This window comes from Nycticebus coucang, chromosome 9 (genome assembly GCF_027406575.1).
Source record: "Nycticebus coucang isolate mNycCou1 chromosome 9, mNycCou1.pri, whole genome shotgun sequence".
NCBI classification, from domain to species: domain Eukaryota; kingdom Metazoa; phylum Chordata; class Mammalia; order Primates; family Lorisidae; genus Nycticebus; species Nycticebus coucang.
This window is the reverse complement of record NC_069788.1, coordinates 112382624-112404201: the sequence shown is the minus strand read 5'-3', so window position 1 is coordinate 112404201 and position 21578 is coordinate 112382624. Positions and strand designations below refer to the sequence as shown.

The following is a 21578-nucleotide window of genomic DNA, read 5'->3' as shown; positions in this document are numbered from 1 at the left end:
GTTTCATTTGACTGATACCATCTTTCTTGTTTCTGAGTGATCATATGAAAATATAAGATTTCTGAGGTTTGTGCACTCTAGAATGTACTTTAAATGATATGGATCATTTTCAGAGCAGCCAGTAGAGGTAACTGATAAGAAACTTTTTCTGCTTGATATCTGGCGGCATTTCTAGATTACCTGAAGAAATAGGTGCTATACTGAATGTTTTTGTGGAAAAGAAAGGTCGAAAGGTACCCATCTATAATGCTACACTGTTAAAAGTTTCAACTACTCAACTTTTAAAAATATGGAAGCTTAGGTCAGAACATTTACTTTGAATGCTTATTGTACTTTGAAAATACAACTATTACAATCCATCTCCATGCTAATATACATAGAGATGCTCCCCAACTTAGTGGTTTCATCTGCCTAAACCCATTGTAAGTTAAGTTGAAAGTGCGTTTAATATACTTAACCTACCGAACATCATAGCTTAGACTGGCCTGCCTTAAACATCCTGAGAATGCTTACGTTAGCCTACAGTTGGGCAAAATCATTTAGCCCAAAGCCTACTTTATAATGTTGAATATATCATGTAATTTATTGAATACTGAGTGGAAAACAGAATGGTTGTATGAGTACTCAAAGTACAGTTTCTACTGAACATATATTGAGTTTGCATCATAATAAATGTGGAAAATCATAAGTTGAATTACTGCCTGGGACTATCTGTATTGCCAAATCTTAATTTTATCTATATTAAAAGACAGGACCCAGCATACAAATAACCTCAAATATAGATTCATTCCTATAGCAATTTATTTGGATTTTCAAATTGAAGTATAATATGGACATGTGCACAGGCCATAAGAGTATAGCTCACTGAATCTTCACAAACTGATTTCCCTTGTAATTGGTATCCATACTAACAAACAGAACGTTACAGATATCCCAGAAGCTTTTTTCACGTCCTTTATTTCAGTGAATAAACTGTCAATAGAGTAACTGTTATTTCTATTTTATTTATTTATTTTGAGTCAGCCTCACTCTGTTTTTCAGGATAGAGTGCTATGGTCTCTGTTTTTCAGGATAGAGTGCTATGGTGTCAGCCTACCTCACAACAATCTTAAACTCCTGCCTCAGCCTTCTGAGTATCTGGGACTGACTACAGGCACACACCACCATGCCTGGCTAATTTTTCTCTTTTTAGTAGAGACAGAGTCTTGCTTTGCTTAGGCTGATCTCAAACTAATGAGCTGAAGTGAGCCTCCTAACTCAGCTTCCCAGAGTGCAAGGGTTATAGATGTGAGCTATTTGTGCCTGGCTCACTTTACTTTTTTTTTTTTTTTTAAACAAATTTACATTATGCCATGTTTAGTTAATGTTCATTTGCAATTCCCTGATCCCATGCCAGCTGACTATGGGTTCACGGTGAGGGGAGGAGAAAGATGGGCATGGTATATAAAAGGGTGTAGGATAATGTGGAAAACCTACCTTGGTTAAAATTTTGTCATGATTTCAATGATCTCAACATAGGTAGTTAAGGGTTAATTTGAACTTGATTGCTTTTACTAAAGGAAAAAGTTGCTTTATGCATTTTTGATGAAAAATCATTAGAAGAAAAAAGGTGGAATATTTGAGCGGCGCCTGTGACTCAGTGGGTAGGGCACCAGCCCCATATACCGAGAGTGGCAGGTTCAAACCCGGCCCCTGCCAAATTGCAACAAAAAAAAATAGCCAGGCATTGTGACAGGCGCCTGTAGTCCCAGCTACTCCGGAGGCTGAGGCAAGAGAATCTCCTAAGCACAGGAGTGGAAGAGGTTGCTGTGAGCTGCGTGATGCCATGGCACTCTACCAAGGGCCATAAAGTGAGACTCTGTCTCTATAGGAAAAAAAAAAAAAAGGTGGAATATTTTAGAGGATCCTGAAATATTAAAAGTGGAAATGGAAGAGGGCATTGACAAAATACTTTTTTATATAAATATATGCACAGTAATGTTTTAAGTACTATACATTAATTAGAATATTGCTCGATATGTACATAGATTTTTCCCTTCTATATTTCTATGAAAAGGAAAAAGTTGAAATCATAAAGAATTGGCTGGGCATGGTGGCTCATGCCTATAACCCTAGCACTTTGGGAGGCTGAGGAGGGAGGATCACATGAAGCTAGGAGTCTGAGACCAGACTGGACAACATTATGAGACCCTGTCTCTCAAAATACTAGCTGAGCATTGTGGCACACACCTGAGGTCCTACCTATACAGAAGGCTGAGTATCACCTGAGCCCAGGAGGCTGCAATGAGCTATGATCTTGCCACCAAACTCCAGCCTGGGTAGCGGAGTGAGACCTTGTCTCAACAGCACAAGACAAAACCAAAGAATCGGTTGATGGAAATTAAGGTAGACAGGCAAATGGGAATGTGGCCCAAGATGAATTCTGAGAGACAGAACTGTAGAACCATGTCTGTAAAGCAAGGCAATGCCAGGATGCAGAGAAGAGGTCTGAGGCGGGGAGTCAGAAATTAAGAATCTGTGATTCTTGTCCTGGTCTGCCTAATTGTATAGCCTTAAGCAAGTCACTGAATGTGTCTGGGTCCCCTCTGCTTTTGTAAAACAGTATGTTACCTGTTCACCTTGCCTTGGGGTATTGTGATAAGAATAAGATGAGATGATAGAAGTTTGCAAAATAATTTTATGGAGATATAAAAATCAGGTTGGATTGCTCAGCATAGGAAAAGGAATGCTGAGAATATTCTTAAGCTCATGCAGCTCCCTTTGCTCTACATCTGAAATCGTTAAATATCTTTGTGATTGAAAACATTTGGTGTCTAATTGCTATAGAGTTACTATGAGCTGACAGTAAGTTGTTGTTTAGTTGAAGGTCATTTCTGGTTTACAAATTGGTTTACACATTGACTGGTGTGGATGAATTTACTAAGATGGAACCAACAACAAATGACCTGATAAAATTCTATTTCAGACCTGATTCAGGAGCCTGCAAGTGATAGCAGCCCTTGAGATCCTTAGGCAGCTTGGCCTGGAGGAGAACACATGAAAGAAAGGTTTGTTTCTGGTGAATATAATTTGTGAAAGTGTTTAAAAATAAGTACCATTGTAATATACAAAATTCTGTTTTCTTTTTCCCTTTTCAGAACCCCTAGAGGCTTTGTTTTCTGTGAAAAAATATTTCTATACAGTTGCTCCAATGACAGAGTTACCTGCACCCTTGTCCTACTTCCAGAATGCACAGATGTCCGAGGACAACCACCTGAGCAATACTGTACGTAGCCAGGTACAGTGTCAACCTCTGAAATTGCCCTTGCCAGACTGAATTCGGTTGCCATTCCCCTTTACCTCCAAGAAGTGTGAGGCGGCTGAGTAGGCTTTGTCTGCTTTACCAAATTTAGATATTTGTTGAACTTCAACTGAGTGCTGGGGGACACAGTGTTATTTAAGATGTGAGTATTGATGTATGTACCACATAGTTGCTATGTGGCTCAGATTATCACCCCTTCAATTGAAGCCCTCTCCAATTTCCCGAAGTGTGGGTACCTCACAGTTCACATTGTTTATTCTTTTACCTCTCTTGCTCTTTTCTACAAGCTGAGTACATTTTATTTACTTTTCAGTAGCTAGCACAGCTCCTGACAATGCGCAGTGAATGTTCTTCAAGAAGATGATTGTACATTGCAAGGATATGTGTAGAGGTTTTAAGAGATCAAAGCAGTGGTTTACAGTAACCTCAAACTCCTGGGCTTAAGCGATTCTCTTGCCTTAGCCTTCCTAATGCCACGGCCCTTTAATACAGTTCCTGTGTCTCGACCCACAGGTTGAGAACTGCTGGATCAAAGGAAAGAATCAGGAAGGAGCATAATCTGTACCATGGGACAAAGATACCCTTCAGCAGCTACACACAGACATCAAATGTGCCTACAGTTAGCTAATCCTTACATACTGAGTGTAGACTCCACTGATGTTCTGTGAGATAACTTATCAGTAGGGTTTTTAGAGGTAAAGTCAGAATGGAGGAAAACACAAGGCCAACTATAAGCTATGTGGGTGACAGTAGGGCGTGGAGGAATTGGACTTTACTCTGTTAGGATCAGAGGGCAGAGCTAGGAACGGTGGTGAAAGTTACCAGGAAGCAGATTCTGGATCAGTAAAAAGAATTTTCTCACAGTTACAGAATTTCTGAAAGACTAGTGTGTACTTATCACTAAAAGCAGGCATACAAAGTGGGAAGACCATTAGCCAGATCTTCTGAGGATTAGTCTATGGAATGGGCAGTTGAACTAGAGCACTCGATGGCTTGGAACTTCCTTTTACACACTGAAGAATTAGGATTCCTCACTTTTCCCATTGATAAAATGAGGTGATTTACTAGATAATCTCAAAATTCTCTTCCTACTCAAAAGTTCTGATGTGACCAGAAGTTAGAGCGACCAACTGTTCTGGTTTGCCTGATATTAGAGATTCTGAAACACAGGACTGTTTTAAAATTGGCACAGTTCTGAGCAAATAGGATAGAATTGGTTACCCTACCAGAAGTACAATAAAATTAAAATCATTTTGGATCTGACTGAGTCTTACTTAGTTAGTTGAATTTCTTGTGTAACTTCAAGTATCATCATAGTTATAATATTGTTACTGTTCCAGTAGAAGGTAACATCTAAAGCTTTCTCTTGTTCAGAAGGTCAATTATTGACCTTAGCTTTGTTTCTTCAATTCTTATCAGAAACAGTGATGGGCTATTAAATGTATATCACCTTTAGGGCGGTGCCTGTGGCTCAGTCGGTAAGGCTCCGGCCCCATATACCGAGGGTGGCGGGTTCAAACCCGGCCCCGGCCAAATTGCAACCAAAAAAATAGCTGGGCGTTGTGGCGGGCGCCTGTGGTCCCAGCTACTCGGGAGGCTGAGGCAAGAGAATCGCGTAAGCCCAGGAGTTGGAGGTTGCTGTGAGCTGTGTGAGGCCACGGCACTCTACCGAGGGCCATAAAGTGAGACTCTGTCTCTACAAAAAAAAAATGTATATCACCTGTAAGATAGGTTTTCATTTTGTGAGCTGCCAACCAACTCTATGTATAATCTCGTTCACAGAGAAAGGATTTGAAATTTGATGAGAGTAGTCAGAGAGCTAAAACTAGTGTTTGGTTTTTAAACCTATATATTTATTTCTCTAATTTTCATTGTGTAATGTTTCAAGTATATACAGAAAAGTATGGCAAATAATATACTAAGCATCCATGTACCTACTTATTTGCTGTGTGTACTTTGTTGTTTTTTTGTTTTTTTTTTTGGTTTTTTTTTGGCCGGGGCTGGGTTTGAACCCACCACCTCTGGCATATGGGACCGGCGCCCTACTCCTTGAGCCACAGGCACCACCCTACTTTGTTGTTTTTGAAGATTATTTTCACTAAGCTTTTTCTGTTTTTATTTATTGATCCTATACTAAATGAAATCCTAGGAAAATTTGCATTTAATTTGAAAAGAGAGACTAATTACCTGACAACCAAAAAATTGCAGATAAAATTGAAGTGCCCCTCTCCCATTCCTCTTCCTCTTTTCCCAGGATAATTATTATCTTGAATTTGGTGATTATCATCCTTACTATAAATATTTCTGTACATGTATAATATGTAATGTTACACAATACTACTTTGCATGTTTTTATACTTTTATATTTAAAATGTGCATGTGTAAGTTGTAGAAATAAGTTCTCATATTTTTGAAATTTATATATGTGTAGGTAGATATGTATTACAGAAGAGATATTTCCATATTTTGTGAATTTGTGTCTATAGATGCATGTAGCTCTAGTACATTCATTTTTCTCTTTTATGAATATATAACAATTATATATTCTGTTCACAAATATTTGGTAGTTTTCAGTTTTTCAGAATAAGCACAGTGCTACAGTGACATTCTGATTCATCATTGTTTGTGTACTTATATGAATTTCTCAAAGACAGTTGCTGTGATTGGCTGTGTGGATCTTAAACCATGTTAGACATTGCCAGGATGCTTGCCAAAAATTATACATCAAGACTGTGTTGCAGTGTCTATTCTTTTTTTTTTTTTTGAGACAGAGTCTCACTGTGTCGCCCTTAGTAGAGTGCAGTGGTGTTACAGCTCACAGCAACCTCAAACTCCTGGGCTTAAGCTATTCTCTTGCCTTAGCTTCCTAGTAGCTGGGACTACAGGTGCCCACTACAGTGCCCAGCTGTTTTTTGTCGCAGTTGTCATTGTTTAGCTGGCCCGGACCAGGTTCAAACCTGCCAGCCTCCGTGTATGTGGCTGGCACTGTAACCACTGTGCTACAGGCGCTGAGCCTGCAGTGTCTATTCATTAACATCCTTGACAGTTCTTGGTGTTATCTAACTTAATACATGTCAATCTGATGGGCTTAAAATGTTGTCTTCTATTATTTTATTTGTATTTCCCTAATTGCTAATAAGATTAAACGTTTTTCTTATGCTTATTGGCCATTTGTTTTTTTTATGAATTGCCTGTTTGTGTTCTTTGCCCATTTTTCTATTTGTTGTCTTTTTCTTACTGATTTTATACAAATAACAGCATGTTTTTGCAGTGATTGACTATATACTTTTCACATATTTTCTCCTAGTCATTAGCTCCAGTTTGTTTATATTACATAGTTCAAATATTTTAAGTAAGTGAATTATTCTCTCCTTTTGAAAATTAAATTACTTGTGTTTTTTCAATTAAAAATAGTTTCAGAAAAATACACAGTACAAGCCAGGTGTGGTGGCTCATGCTTATAATCCTAGCACTTCGGGAGGCTGAGGTGGATTACTTGAGCTCAGGAATTTAAGACTAGCAAGAGCAAGAGTAAGATCCTGTCTCTACTAAAAATAGAAAAAGTAGTTGGGTAAGGTAGTGGGTGCCTGTAGTCCCAGCTACTTGGAAGGCTGAGGACCACTTGAGCCCAATAGTTTGGGGTTGCTGTGAGCTACGATGCTAGGGTACTCTACACAGGATGACTCTGTTTAAAAACAAAAAAAAATGGCTCAGCGGCTGTGGCTCAAGCAGCTAAGGTACCAGCCACATGTACCTGAGCTGGTGGGTTCAAATCCAGCCCAGGCCTGCCAAACAACAATGATGGCTGCAACCAAAAAATAGCCAGTGTTGTGGCAGGCGCCTGTAGTCCCAGCTACTTGGGAGGCAGAGGCAGGAGAATCGCTTAAGCCCAGAATTTGGAGGTTGCTGTGAGCTGTGATGTCACAGCACTCTACCCAGGGCAACAGCTTGAGGCTCTGTCTCAAAAAAATGAAGGAAAGACTGAAATGTTTATAATGCTTTATGGAAATTTTTCATAAAAAAATTATTTAAAAATTTTGAACTTACTCCAGTTTGATTATCTGGAAAACTAATCTGTATAAAACATCTTAATTTTTTGCTCATTGACTCCATCTAGGTTGTAAATTCATTCCCTGAAGGCAGAGCTAAGTTGATGTTATTGAGCTCAGGAGCTAAAGGGGGGTTTTGTTTTTTCCTTGTTATATCTGCAAATAAAAGCCTGAAGTGAATCATATCACTTTTATAAGGACATCCACTTCCATGTGAGAATGTCTCTGGGTCCTGTGTTCCTTGGGTACTTTCTTAGCCACCTTCACCACTGCCCTTGGTGCCACATTATCTCTGCATTGTTCTCACCATGTGGAGCAGAACTACAGTTTTTATGTAGAACAACTTCCATATGATAGCTTGACATGTCACAGGAGTCAGATGGAGAATCCATTTTATATTTTTCCTCAGGAACATGTATCCTGCTACCTTAGAGATGCCATTCAGTTCCAGATTTTATTGGTTTCCATTCAACCAGAACCTGGTGTAGATCTCACAGTTACTTTTGCTGTTGGTTTGCTATGTCTATAGGGAGTAGAGACTAGAAGGTAGACTGTTGATTCAGCTATTTCTAGAAAAGGACTAAGTTGCGAAATAACTGAAGTTCTTTGTTTCCTAACTGTATCATATAGATAGAATGTTAAAGTAGCTCTAACAAGAACATTGGATGTTTTTCTATTGTTTGTTATCTATGTTAATTTTTTTACCTACTTTTATTGTACTTATTAAAATAATTTGTAGGTTTTATTTTTCCATTGGAAAAATTGACAGGTAGAGCTCTTTTTCCTTGGCCTCATAATATTTTCTCAGAGGTCAGCCTCCATTTCATTTCTATTGACATTACAAGAATATACTAAAACCAAAGGAAGTTGAAACTATAAATGTCAGAATAGTGAAAATTTGTGTTTTTGATTTGGTGTAGACTTACATCAATTCATCTTTTATGTAGATTAACTGAGAATTTTTTACTTTTTCTAAGATACAAAAAAGTGGATTTTTTTTGAAGCAAGCCTAAAGCCAGTTTATATTGTTAAGTAAATATTATAGAATATATATTAGAGGAGTGGTTTTCAAACTTTAGTGTGCCTTCCAAGTGGAAGTTAATAAGTTTTCCACTTAACTTCCAAATCCCTGGAAGAATTGTTAAATTCTCTGGCTCCATCCCGAGAGTTCCTGATATTGTAGGTTGGGGTGGGGCAAAGGAATTTCCATTGCTGACCACTTCCCAGGGCTTCTGGTGTGGGACCATCACTTGAGAACAGCTATATTTGAATCAATTAACAAAAAAAAGGGAAATCCAGGCTTAATGGCTCATAGCTGTAGTCCCAGCTACTGTGAAGGCTGAGATGGTAGGATTGCTTGAGTCCAGGAGTTGAAGACCAACTTGGGCCCATTAAAAAAAGAAAAAGAAGGGAGAAAAGAAAAGGAAGGTCACATTAGAGAAAAATCATTATATTCTAGATTAAAAAGGCTTTTGACAATTTATTGCCTTAAGCTCTAGAAAGTGTAGGTCAGAATAAACTAATAGGAATAGAAATACTGAGTATTTAGTATATAAGTCTAATCAGCCATTGGTTACCTAAAAAAGAGGCCTTGAAGTAATAATCATGTAAAGACCAATAATGATTCTCTATATAAAAGCAATTGCTGAAGAACACTTATGTAAATCTATAATCAAGGGCTGAATTTATAACATTAAAGTGTGTCTGGTCTTTATAAATGAAGGTCATCTGTGGTATCTTTTCACAATTCAAAATATTAAATGTGAAAAACTTTATTAAGTTGTCAGCAAATCATAGGATGGCAGAACTAGCTTTTTGCCTAGTTTCTTTGTGTGAGAAATCTATAAAATTAAACAGAAAACAAACCTGTAATTTATTTAAAGGACCTGAGGAGAGAAAAATAAGGGAAAGAGGAGCTCTGCATTAAACTAAATTAGATCCACAGGCCAATCTACCTTTGACAGTGTTACTGTACTGTTTATAGTAATGAATGTGTTTTCCCAGTTATGTCAAAGTAAAGTAAGGAAAAAAAGAATTTAAAATCTTGGTAACCTTCAGAGGAACATAACTTTTTCATGAGAATAAAGTCTGAAATCTTAATGATTTGTTAAGAAACACTAGGCTCAAGTCGAACACAACAGCCCCATAAAAGTTAAATATTACTTTATCTTTAACCAGGTATGTCGGCTGTTCAGGGAAACGATGGCCTTCCTTGGCATTAGAGTAATGGTTAAACCTCTGACTCCAGGGAATCACAAGGGTTGGGCAGATGCTGGATGGAATTCTGTACGTTGTTGAAACACATCGCTTTTGATTAATAAATGTTTTCAAGTTTTCCACTTAACTTGCCAGTTCTTTGGTTAAACTTTTCTTCTCTTCTAGCTCTATTCTACAGTGCAGGCTTAGGAACCCACATTTCTAATTGTAAAAATCCAAACAATATCCATAAAGTCCTATAGTATTGATATTTTTTCTTATAAACTTAAGTGTGGCAAAAACTGCCCTGAGCAAAGTCAAGTAAACAAACTCGGGCAAAAGCTTGTCATGCATAATGACAGATACTCCCTAATATAACACAGAATTTTTATGAAGTCAAAAGCAACATGAACAACTCAGAAATAGAAGAAGAAATATAAATGTAGGTAAGTATATGAAGAGCCAAGTTAATCAGCCTCACTAATAATCAGAAACAAAAATTAAAACTTTATTTTTCACCTGTCAGTGGGTAAACATTGATATCCATTGCTATTGAGAGTGTGGAGGCTCGGCGCCTGTAGCACAGTGGTTATGGCACCAGCCACATACAGCGAGGCTGGCATGTTCGAACACAGCCGGGGCCAGCTAAACAACAATAATAACTGCAACAAAAAATAGCCCAGCATTGTGGCAGATGCCTGTACTACTTGGGAGGCTGAGGCAAGAGAATCACTTAAGCTCAAGAGTTGGAGGTTGCTGTGAGCTGTGATGCTACCGCACTCTACTGAGGGTGACATAGTGAGATTCTGTCTCCAAAAAAAAAAAAGAGTGTGAAGAAATAGGCTTTCTCAAATATTGCTCATGGGAGTTAAATCAGTATGTATTTGGTGGCAAGTTGTCAATTAACTTATAGAGTGTCCCAAAGGTTGCCATAAATAAGAAAAATCAACAAATTCATGTTTTCTGTTTTGTATTTTTATATTTCTATATCAACACATAGAGAAATATTTTGTAAATATTTTACAAGATTTTGCAATGAATATTTTGTAAATAAAGGTACTTTTAGCTACAGTTTCCCATTTTCCCTACATATGTATATATGGTGACCTTTAGAATACCCTGTACAAATACATGTCTTCTGTAAATAAGTTAGCAATTAATCTAATCTGACCTCACATTTCAACTTCTAGAAATTTATCTTTAAAAAGATCAGCACCCTGGGCGGCGCCTATGGCTCAGTGAGTAGGACGCCAGCCCCATATACTGAGGGTGCTGGGTTCAAACCCAGCCCCAGCCAAACTGCAACAACAACAAAAATAACCGGGCGTTGTGACAGGTGCCTCTAGTCCCAGCTACTCGGGAGGCTGAGGCAAGAGAATTGCCTAAACCCAAGAGTTGGAGGTTGCTGTGAGCTGTGATGCTATGGCACTCTACCAAGGGTGATAAAGTGAGACTCTGTCTCTAAAAAAAAAAAAAAAAAAGATTAGCACCTTAAGCGTGCCCAGAAATACAGACAGAAATTTTTATTGAAGTCTTATTTATGATAGTATTTGGGGATATCAGAGGAAATTAGGGAAGATACTTTCTATGTTACAAACTTTGTTTTTAACATTTAACTACAGAAATAACACTAGAAAAAAAGCAGAAAACAGGCTTTAAAAAAATACCAAAACCCCCCATGCAGGTATTATACTGTATTAAAAATGCCTTCACAATTTTTGCTGTTTGAGATATAACTTCCACAGTCTGTGGGTGGCTGGACCTGTACTCGCATCATGTTGTAAAGAAAGGGTAAGGGAGAAAGAATTAAAATGAACCCCGTAACTGTATGTTGCAGGAATGTAGAGGAATTTGACTTCATAGGAACTTACTTCCCACATACTCACCACTTCCCTCCCATAGGACCCCGCCCTCTCAGAAACTTACAACATTTTTATAGTGAGTAATTATTTGTCACCAAAATGAAATTATTTATAATGGCTCAACACTTTTTTCTTTTTTTTTTTTTTTTTTTTTTTTTTTTGTAGAGACAGAGTCTCACTTTATCACCCTCGGTAGAGTGCCGTGGCATCACACAGCTCACAGCAACCTCTAACTCTTGGGCTTAGACGATTCTCTTGCCTCAGCCTCCCGAGCAGCTGGGACTACAGGCGCCCGCCACAACGCCCGGCTATTTTTTTTTTTTTTTGTTGTTGTTGTTGCAGTTTGGCCGGGGCTGGGCTTGAACCCACCACCCTCGGCATATGGGGCCGGTGCCTTACTCACTGAGCCACAGGCGCCGCCCTCAACACTTTTTTTCTTAACCCTAAAAATGGGCTTTAAGGGCAAAACTGTAAAGGCAGTTAAAAGATAAGTGGTTGATCAGTGTTTCAGGACGAGGGAGAAGAGTAAATATTTGGAGCCCAGAGGATTTTTTTGTAGGGCAATGAAACTATTCTTTATGGTACTATAACAGTGGACAAATGTTATCATATATTTATCCAAATCTGTAGAGTGTGTAACACTGGGACTGACCCTTCAAAGTCCAAGGTAAACTATGGACTTTGTGTGATCGTGAAGTCTGATGTAGTTTTAACTGAAGTACCATTCTTGGTGTATGATGTTGATAGTGGAGAGGCTGGAGGGTGGGGGGTGGGTTTTGTGTACAAGGGATATATGGGGAAAACAGTTTTCTGTGAATGTAAAACTGCTATTAAAAATATTTTGAAAGAGAGCCAGGCGCAGTAGCTCACGCCTGTAATCTCAGCACTCTGGGAGGCTGAGGTGGATGGATTGGCTGAGCACAGGTTTGAGACCAGCCTGATCAGGCCAGAGCAAGACCTCGTCTCTAAAATTAGCTGGGCATTGTGGCGGGCGCCTGTAGTCCCAGCTACTTTGGGAGGCTGAGACAAAAGAATTGCTTGTGCCCAAGAGTTTGAGGTTGCTGTAAGCTGTGACGCCACGGCCCTCTACGCAGGGCGACAGCTTGAGGCTCTGTCTCAAAAAGAATGAATAAATAAAATTTAAAAATAATAAAAAATAGAAATGTATATTATAATTAAAGGAAATTATATGTCTGAAATTTGCTTCAGAATAACGCTGGTGGAGCAACGTGGATGGAGGGATATAGATGAATCAAGATTAACAGTAGGTGAATAATTATTGAAGCTCAGTAAATCACAGCATGAGGCTTCATTATAAATACATTTCTACCATATATGAACATTTTCCATAATAAAAATTATTTTAGTATTATTAGTTAACCTTACAAATAACGCTGAGTTTAAGTCACCATTTTCATACTTAGCTACCAATATTTTTCATTTTGGAAATCCCTCAGATTTCTAGTATCATTTCCCTTTTATTTGGCAGTTTTCAAAGCGCCTACAAAGCACTTAGATTTTTCTTAAACGGCTTTATTGTGGTATAATTGAAATATAGTAAACTGTATTTCATATGACCACCACCACAGTTAAGATGACGAACATTTCGACATTCTCCTTTCTTCCTGCTTCTTGGTGATCTCTATCTCTTGTTCCTCCCAACTCCTCTCCAGCCCCAGTCAACCACTAATCAAAGTGTTGTCATTATGCTCCAGTTTCCATTATTTAGAATTTTATATAAATAGAATCGTACAGATGCTTGTCTGACTAATTACATTTAGCATAATTATTTTGAGATTCACCATGTATCAATATGCTGTTGTATTCTGTTGTATGCATATACCACAGGTTTTGATCTTGTCTCTTGTGGATGGATATTTGAGTTTCCAGTTTTTTTATTTTTTTTTTGTAGAGACAGAATCTCACTTTATTGCCCTCGGTAGAGTGCTGTGCCATCAACAGCTCACAGCAACCTCCAGCTCCTGGGCCTTAGGCGATTCTCTTGCCTCAGCCTCCCCAGTAGCTGGGACCACAGGTACCCGCCACAACGCCCAGCTATTTTTTGTTGCAGCTTGGCAGGGCCAGGTTTGAATCCACCACCCTCGGTATATGGGGTCGGCGCCCTACTCACTGAGCCACAGGTGCTACCCCTGTTTCCAGTTTTGAGGCATTACAAATAAGGCTTCTACGGATATTCACGTACAGATCTTTGTATGGACAGATGCTTTTGTTTGTCTTGGGTAAACACCTAGGGGCAGAATATGATCTAGTACGGTAGGCATATATGTAACTTTTTGAGATACTACCAGTTTTCCAAATTGGTGGTCTAATTTTACACTCCTACCAGCATTGTGTGAGATTCCAGTTCCTCCACATCATTGTTAGTATTTGATATGGTCTTTTAAATTTTTTAACCCTTCTGAAAGGTATATACTGGTATCTCATTGTAGTTTGAATTCCATTTCTCTAAAGCAGTGGTTCTCAACCTTCCTAATGCCGTGACCCTTTAATACAGTTCCTCATATTGTGGTGACCGCCAACCATAAAATTATTTTCATTGCTACTTAATAACTGTAATTTTGCTACTGTTATGAATCGTAATGTAAATATCTGATATGCAGGATGTATTTGGGTGACCCCTGTGAAAGGGTTGTTCGACCCCCAAAGGGGTTACGACCCACAGGTTGAGAACTGCTGCTCTAAAGAGTAATGATATGAACTACCTGTTCATGTGCTTATTTGTCATCCTCATTTCTTCCTTGGTGAAGTACCTCTTCAAACCTCTGGACCATTTAAATTTATTTTCTTGTATTAAATTTTAAGACTTCTTTACATATTCTGGATACAAGTCTCCTATAATACATATGCTTTGCAAATATTTTCTTTCAATCCATAGCTTGTCTTTTTATTAACTATTTTTTTGAAGAGCAGAAGTTTTCAATATTGATGAAGTCTCCTTTAATCAATTTGGGTGGAGTTTTTTTTTATTTTTTATTTTTGAGACCTGGCCTCACTCTTCTGCCTGGGCTGGAGTGCAGTGGTAGTGTGATCATAGTCCATTGTAGCCTCAAGCTCCTGGGCTTAGGTAATCCTCTTGCCTCCGTCTCCTGAATAGCAAGGACTACAGGCACATACTACTATACCTGGCTAATTTTTGAATTTTTTTGGTAGGGATGCAGTCTTACTATGTTGCCCAGGCTGGTCTCAAACAATCTTCCCACATCAACCTCTGCTGGGATTACAGGCATGAGCTACCATGCCTGGCTTAATTTGTCGTTTGTTGATTGTGTTTTGGGTGTGGTGTCTAGTAATGTTATCCTAACCTAAGTTCTCAAAAGGGTCTCCCTACATTTTCTTCTGGAAGCTTTATAGTTTTATGTTTTATATTTAGGTCTGTGAATCATTTTAAGTTGATTTTTATATGTGGTCCAAGGTTTAGATCAAAGTTTAGTTTTCTGCAATTATTTTAGTACCCTTTTTTGAAAAAGGCTATTGCTTCCACATTTGCATCTTTGACAAAAATCAGTTGTCCACATATCATGTGCTGGTCTGTTTTGGGGCTCTATTCTGTTTCATTGGTCTGTTTGTCTTTGTGCCAATACCCCACATTTTCTTCATTACTGTAACAGTAGAGGTCTTGAAATTAAGCAGTGTTCCCCAACATCATATATTTTCAAAATTGTTTTGGGTATTCTAGGTCTTTTGTATTTCCATGTGAATTTTATAAACATTTCTACAAAAAAAGAGCCTGCTGGGACTTTGAGATGGAATTGACATCTTAACAATATTGAATCTTCTAATCTGGGAACACATATAGTATTTGTGTGTTTATTTAGGTCTTTATTTTTTAATTTGAAATTTTAAATTATAGTAAATAACATAGAAAATTTAACATTTACCATCTTAACCAATTTCACATTGTTATACAACAGATCTCTAGAACTTTCTCATCTTGCAGAATTATAACTCTATACCTAACTCTCCATTTCCCCTTCCTTCAGTTCCTGACAGTCACAGTTATCCTTTCTGTTCCTAAGAGTTTGGAAATTCGAAATACTTCATGTCCATAAAATCATACAGTATTTAGGGCGGCGCCTGTGGCTCAGTCGGTAGGGTGTCGGCCCCATATACTGAGGGTGGCGGGTTCAAACCCGGCCCGGCCAAACTGCAACCAAAAAATAGCCGGGTGTTGTGGCAGGCGCCTGTACTCCCAGCTACTCGGGAGGCTGAGGCAAGAGAATCGCTTAAGCCCAGGAGTTGGAGGTTGCTGTGAGCTGTGTGAGTCCACGGCACTCTACCGAGGGCCATAAAGTGAGACTCTGTCTCTACAAAAAAAAAACATACAGTATTTGTCATTTTGTGACTTGCTTATTTCATAACATAACAACTCATGGTTCATCATCATATTGTAGCATGTGACAGGATTTTTTTTTAAGGCTGAATAATATTCTATCATATATGTATATCATATTTTTTTTTATCTGTCAGTAGGCATTTGAGTTACTTCCACTTCTTGTTACACTAATCATGGGGGTGTGCACTTATCTCTTTGAGATCCTACTTTTTTTTCTTTTTTTCCAGTTTTTGGTTGGGGCTGGGCTTTTGATATATATCCAGAAATGGAATTACTGGATCATATATATATATATATTTTTTTTTTTGAGACAGAGCCTCAAGCTGTCACCCTGGGTAGAGTGCTGTGGCATCACAGTTCACAGCAACCTCCAACTCCTGGGCTCAAGTGATTCTCCTGCCTCAGCCTCCCAGGTAGCTGGGACTACAGGCGCCTGCCACAACACCCGGCTATTTTTTGGTTGCAGCCGTCATTGTTGTTTCGCGGGCCTGGGCTGGATTCATATCTACCAGCTCAGGTGTATGTGGCTGGCACCTTGGCTGCTTGAGCCATAGGCGCCGAGCCTGGATTGTATTTTTAAGTTTTTGAGAAACCTATATGCTGTTGTTCCTAGTGGCTGTATCATTGTACACTCCCACCAACAATGCACAAGTGTTTGTTTCTTTGCATCATTACTTCTGCTTGTTATTTTCTGTCTTTTAATAGTGGTCATCCCATTATAGTTTTTTTTTTGTTTTTTGTGGAGTCAGAGTCTCACTTTTTCGCCCTCAGTAGAGTGCCATGGCATCACACAGCTCACAGCAACCTCCAACTCCTGGGCTTAAGCGATTCTCTTGCCTCAGCCTCCCGAGTACCTGGGACTACAGGCGCCCGCCACAACGCCCAGCTATGTTTTGGTTGCAGTTCAGCTGGGGCCGGGTTTGAACCCGCCACCTTCGGTATATGGGGCCGGCGCCTTACCGACTGAGCCACAGGCGCCGCCCCCCCCCATTATAGTTTTTATTTGTATTTTGTTAATAGTGATGTTGAGCATCTCTTCCTATGTTTGTTGGCCAGAAACCAGAAAAAGCTGGTTACTTTTTCTTTAAAATAACTATTCAAGTCCTTTGCCCATTAAAAAAAGGATTGTTTTTTATTATTGAATTATAGGAGTTTTATATACTTCAGATATTAATCTCACCTTATATATGATTTACAGATATTTTTCTCTAATTCTGGAAGTTATCTTTTCACTCTGTTGATTGTTTCCTGTGATAATGTAGAAGTTTTTACGTTTGTTGTTGTCCCATCTGTTTTTGCTCTTGTTTCATTTCTTTTAGCAATATTTTGTAATTTTTAATGTACAGGACATTCGGGGATCCCTTGTGTTCAGTAATTCACTAGAAGGAGTCACAGAACTCAGAAAGCTGTTACATTCAGAGCTACAGTTTATTCCAGTGAAAGGATATAGGTTAAAATTACCAACAGAAAAAGACACATAGGACTAAGTCCAGGAGACACCCCAGGGGAGGACAGACACCAGTCCTCTCCTTGGGGAGTTGTACTCAGACAGTTCTTCAGTCTGGCAACACATTTGGAGTATAGCAACCAGGAAAATTTCCCTGAGCCTTGGTGTCTAGGTCAGACATGGCAGACCTCAGTGATCTATCTCTTCTAGAGGTTGAACCGATACTGCATGACCAAAGACCCCCACTGATCACATTGTTAGCAGAAAGAGGCTGCAAAAAAAAAAAAAAAAAATAGGTTTGGCGCCAGTGTTTAGGGCGCTGGCCACATACACCAGGGCTGGTGGGTTTAAACCCAGCCCAGGCCTGCTAAACAACACTGACAACAACAACAACAAAATAGCTGGGCGTTGTGGTGGATGCCTGTAGTCCCAGTTACTTGTGAGGCTGAGGCAAGACAATCACTTAAGACTAAGAGTTTGAGGTTGTTGTGAGCTGTGAAACCATAGCACTCTACCAAGGGTAACAAAGTAAGAGTCTTGTCTTAAAAAAAAAAAAAAAACTGGCTGCCATGACCCAAGGCCTCATGTAAACAAAAACAGTTTGAACAGGCAGGATTTTCCAAGAACTTAAAGATCATCTTCCAGGAGCTGGGCAGGGGCCACATCTTTTGTTGGCAGGTGCAGGGTTTGGATAATCCTGACGTTGATGCTTTTACTTTACAGCTGATCTTGTGCATCATCCTCACACTTTACTTCCTTAGACAGGCGTTCACGAGCCACAGTATCTAAAACAGTCCCAAGCCACCATACTTTATTACAATGCAGTATTTTTTCTTTTTACAGCACTCTTTAATTATCTCATTTATTATCTGTCTCTCTGTGTACAAAAGCAGTTCTTGAGAGCAGGGACCTTATCTGTCTTGTGTAACTGCTATGTCCCTGGCACCTAGCATGGTGGCATGGTGTTTGGCACATACTTGGTGTTCACTATAAGTATCATAAGCCATATACAAAAATGTTAAAAGTACTCAGCCTTCCTGATAATAAGAGAAATAGAAATTTAAATTACACTAAGATCCTGTACTTCACCTATCAGATTGGTAAAAATTCAAGCACTTGGCTAGCAAGGGTGTGGTGAATTAGGCAGTCTCCTATATTGCTGTGTCTCTAAACTGGTGCAATCATAGGGAGGGCAATTTGACAATATGTGTCAGAATTTGAAATGCAAATATGCTTTGACCCAGCAATTCTACTTTAGGAAATTTACCCCACCACACACATTAAATGACCTGCAGGGTATAGTCATTGCTGCATTGTTTGTAGTGGCAATAAAGTGGAAACAAATGTTCATCCTTAGGGGATTGGCTAAATAAATTGTGATACATTTATAAACTGGCTATGTAGCTGGTTAAAATTTTTTATGTATGTGAGGCAGGGTCTTAACTGCCCAAGGCTAGCTAGTGTACAAGTGGCATCATCATAGCTCACTGCAGCCTCAGAACTCCTGGGCTCAAGGGATTCTCCTGCCTCAGCCTCCTGAGTAGTTGAGACTACTGGCACATGCCCCCACTCTGGGTAATTTTATTTTTTTTAGAGATAGGGGTCTTCCTATGTTGTCAGGTCTAAACATTTTTTAAAAGAATAAGGATCTTCAGGTGGCACCTGTGGCTCAGTGAGTAGGGCACCAGCCCCATATACCGAGGGTGGTGGGTTCAAACCCAGCCCTGGCCAATCTGCAACAAAAAAAGCCGGGCTTTTTGTGGTGGGCGCCTGTGGTCCCAGCTAGTCAGGAAGCTGAGGCAAGAGAATCGCGTAAGCCCAGGAGTTGGAGGTTGCTGTGAGCTGTGTAACGCCACAGCACTCTACTGAGGTGATAAAGTGAGACTCTTGTCTCTACAAAAAAAAAGAATGAAGATCTTATTTATGTACTAATGTGTAAAAAATTTCTAAGATACATAGTTAAGCGAAGAAAGCAAATTGCAGCACAGTGCATTTACTGTAGCGGTGTTTGTGTGAAAAGGAGGAATAAGAATTTTTAGCCGGGTGTTGTGGCAGGCCCCTGTAGTCCCAGCTGCTCGGGAGTCTGAGGCAGGAGAATCGTGGAAGCCCAAGAGCTGGAGGTTGCTGTGAGTCCTGTGACGTCATGGCACTCTACCGAGGGCGGTAAAGTGAGACTCTGTCTCTACAAAAAAAAAAAAAAAAAAAAGAATATCTAATTTTATTTGTTTGTTTTGTTCTGTTTTTGGAGACAAGAGTCTTGCTCTGTCGCTCCAGCTAGAGTGCAGTGGTGCCATCACAGCTCACTGCAACCTCAAACTCCTGGGCTTAAGTAATCTTTCTGCCTCAGCCTTCCAAGTAGCTGGGACTGTACCTGCATGGCACTGTGCCCAAAAACATCATTTAAAAAATAATATTCAAAGTATTGCAGAGAGTAGAATGGTGTGTCTGTGTGTCTTTCAGCAAGCAGGGCAGGGCAGGGTTGGGTTTGCTAATGTTCATTATAAACAAGTATATCCAGTTGAGGACTGTGAATGAGCATGTGATTGCCTCCTTCGTGTTAGGCTTGCCTAATTAAACTGTTGATACGATCGCCAGTAAGATCACTGTGGTGCGATAGAAAGAACACAAATTTTGAAGCAAGAGACTTGAATTTGATTCCTGCCTCTACTGTTGTGAGATTTTAGTGTTCATCTGCCAAAACTTCTGAAGATATAAAAAGAATAAAGAAATAATTTGACAGTGCTATGTAATTTATCAAATACTGTCAAAAGATAGCTGTTATTACTTGTATTTTAGTTTATATTGAACACTAATCAACTCATCAAGTTGGTCAGAACTGTATTGTTGAACATTAAATTGCAGATAGAACATTCTTAGCAGATGGCTTACTTACCTCCTTCTCTGTGGAAATAGTAGTATGAATTCTCTGTTCTCCTGCTCTTCTGTTCTCTGTCACATCATGTCCCTGTCCTCCAGACCTCACCTGCCTTATAACCATTTCCCTCTTACTGGACTTTGGCCTCTCTAGTGACTTGCGTTCATCAAAAATTATCTTTCTTGATGGGTGGTATTTCTGCCTTTTATGCTTTGGAATAGTTTCTTTTCTATTCCTTATAAGGTTTGGATTGTCATAAATCCAACGGTTACTTCTGGACTGAGGAAGAGGGCACCATGCCTGTATAAGACCTACTCCTCTCTTTTTTTATTCCCTCTACCTTTTTTCCTTTTTCTTTCTTTTTTTTTTTTTTTGAGACAGTTTCGATATGTCTCCCTTGGTAGAGTGCTGTGGCATCACAGCTCACAGCAACCTTAAAGTCTTGGGCTTAAGTGATTCTCATGCCTCAACCTCCCAGGTAGCTGGGACTATAGGCACCTGACTATTTTTTGTTGCAGTTGTCATTGTTGTTTAGCTGGCCAGGGCTGGGTTTGGACCCGCCAGCCTCAGTGTATGTGGCTGGCACAGTAACGACTGTCCTACAAGCGCTGAGCCTATTCCCTCTATCTTTGTCCATTTTTTATGGCTGTCACAAAACATCAGACTGGGTAATTTATAAAGAAAAGAAATTTATTTGGTTTCTCAAGCTTGGGAAGTCAAAGAACATGCCAGCATCTGGTGAGGGTCATCCCATGGTGGATATTCAGAAGAGTGGGAGAGCACATGTAAGAGAGACTTGTTTTTATAACAAAGCCACTCCCACACTAACTAACCCACTCTTGCAGTAATGGCGTATAGGTTGAATATCCCTAATCCTCAAATCTGAAATCCAAGATGCTCCCAAATCTGAAACTTCTTGAGCACCAGCGTGATGCTCAAAGGCAGTACTCATTGGAGCATTTTGGGTTTTGGATTTTCAGATTCGGTATCCTCAGCCAGTTGGTATAATGTAAATATTTTGAAATCTGAAATCGGAAACACTTCTGGTACCAGACATTTCAAATAAGGGATACTCAACCTATAATTCACTCCTGGGGGCTCCGCCTCCCAAAGGCTCTCTCTCACCACCACCACAATGGCATCCACGTTTCCAACACATGACTGAGGGGCACATTCAAACTATAACATCCTCCTTTTGGCCCCTACCTTGTTCCATTAGTTACCATCCCTGTTGTGTATGTTCAGTCTCTTCCTCTAATCTTAAGTCCACACTTTGACCAGACAGGAATCTTCAAGTCTAACAGCTCTAAAATAACTTTTACAAGTTTAAATCCCTCTCTGTTGCCAAAACTTTGGGGGGTTTTTGCTACAATGATTGCCTTTATTTTTTTAATTTTTATTAATTTTCCAGTCCATGATTTATAATTTTCATTGTTTTTTATAAAAAGCTTGGTGATCCTCCCATTGCCAAATTCACTGGCTTTTTAGCTCTCA

At 39.3% G+C, this 21578-nt stretch overlaps 1 protein-coding gene across 4 annotated transcripts in view; it reads left to right on the top strand.

The window, feature by feature from the left end:
• Positions 1 to 21578, top strand: part of PSEN1 (presenilin 1) — an 81231-nt gene that overhangs the window by 7164 nt on the left and 52489 nt on the right. For 3 of the 4 annotated variants that reach the window (XM_053601723.1, XM_053601724.1, XM_053601726.1), the window contains exons 2-3: positions 2966 to 3047; positions 3138 to 3277. In XM_053601723.1, coding sequence (XP_053457698.1) covers positions 3191 to 3277 — 87 coding nt within the window. In that variant the 5' untranslated portion in view covers positions 2966 to 3047; positions 3138 to 3190. The remainder of the gene's footprint in view (positions 1 to 2965; positions 3048 to 3137; positions 3278 to 21578) is intronic. The other variant, XM_053601727.1, reaches the window with a different exon arrangement.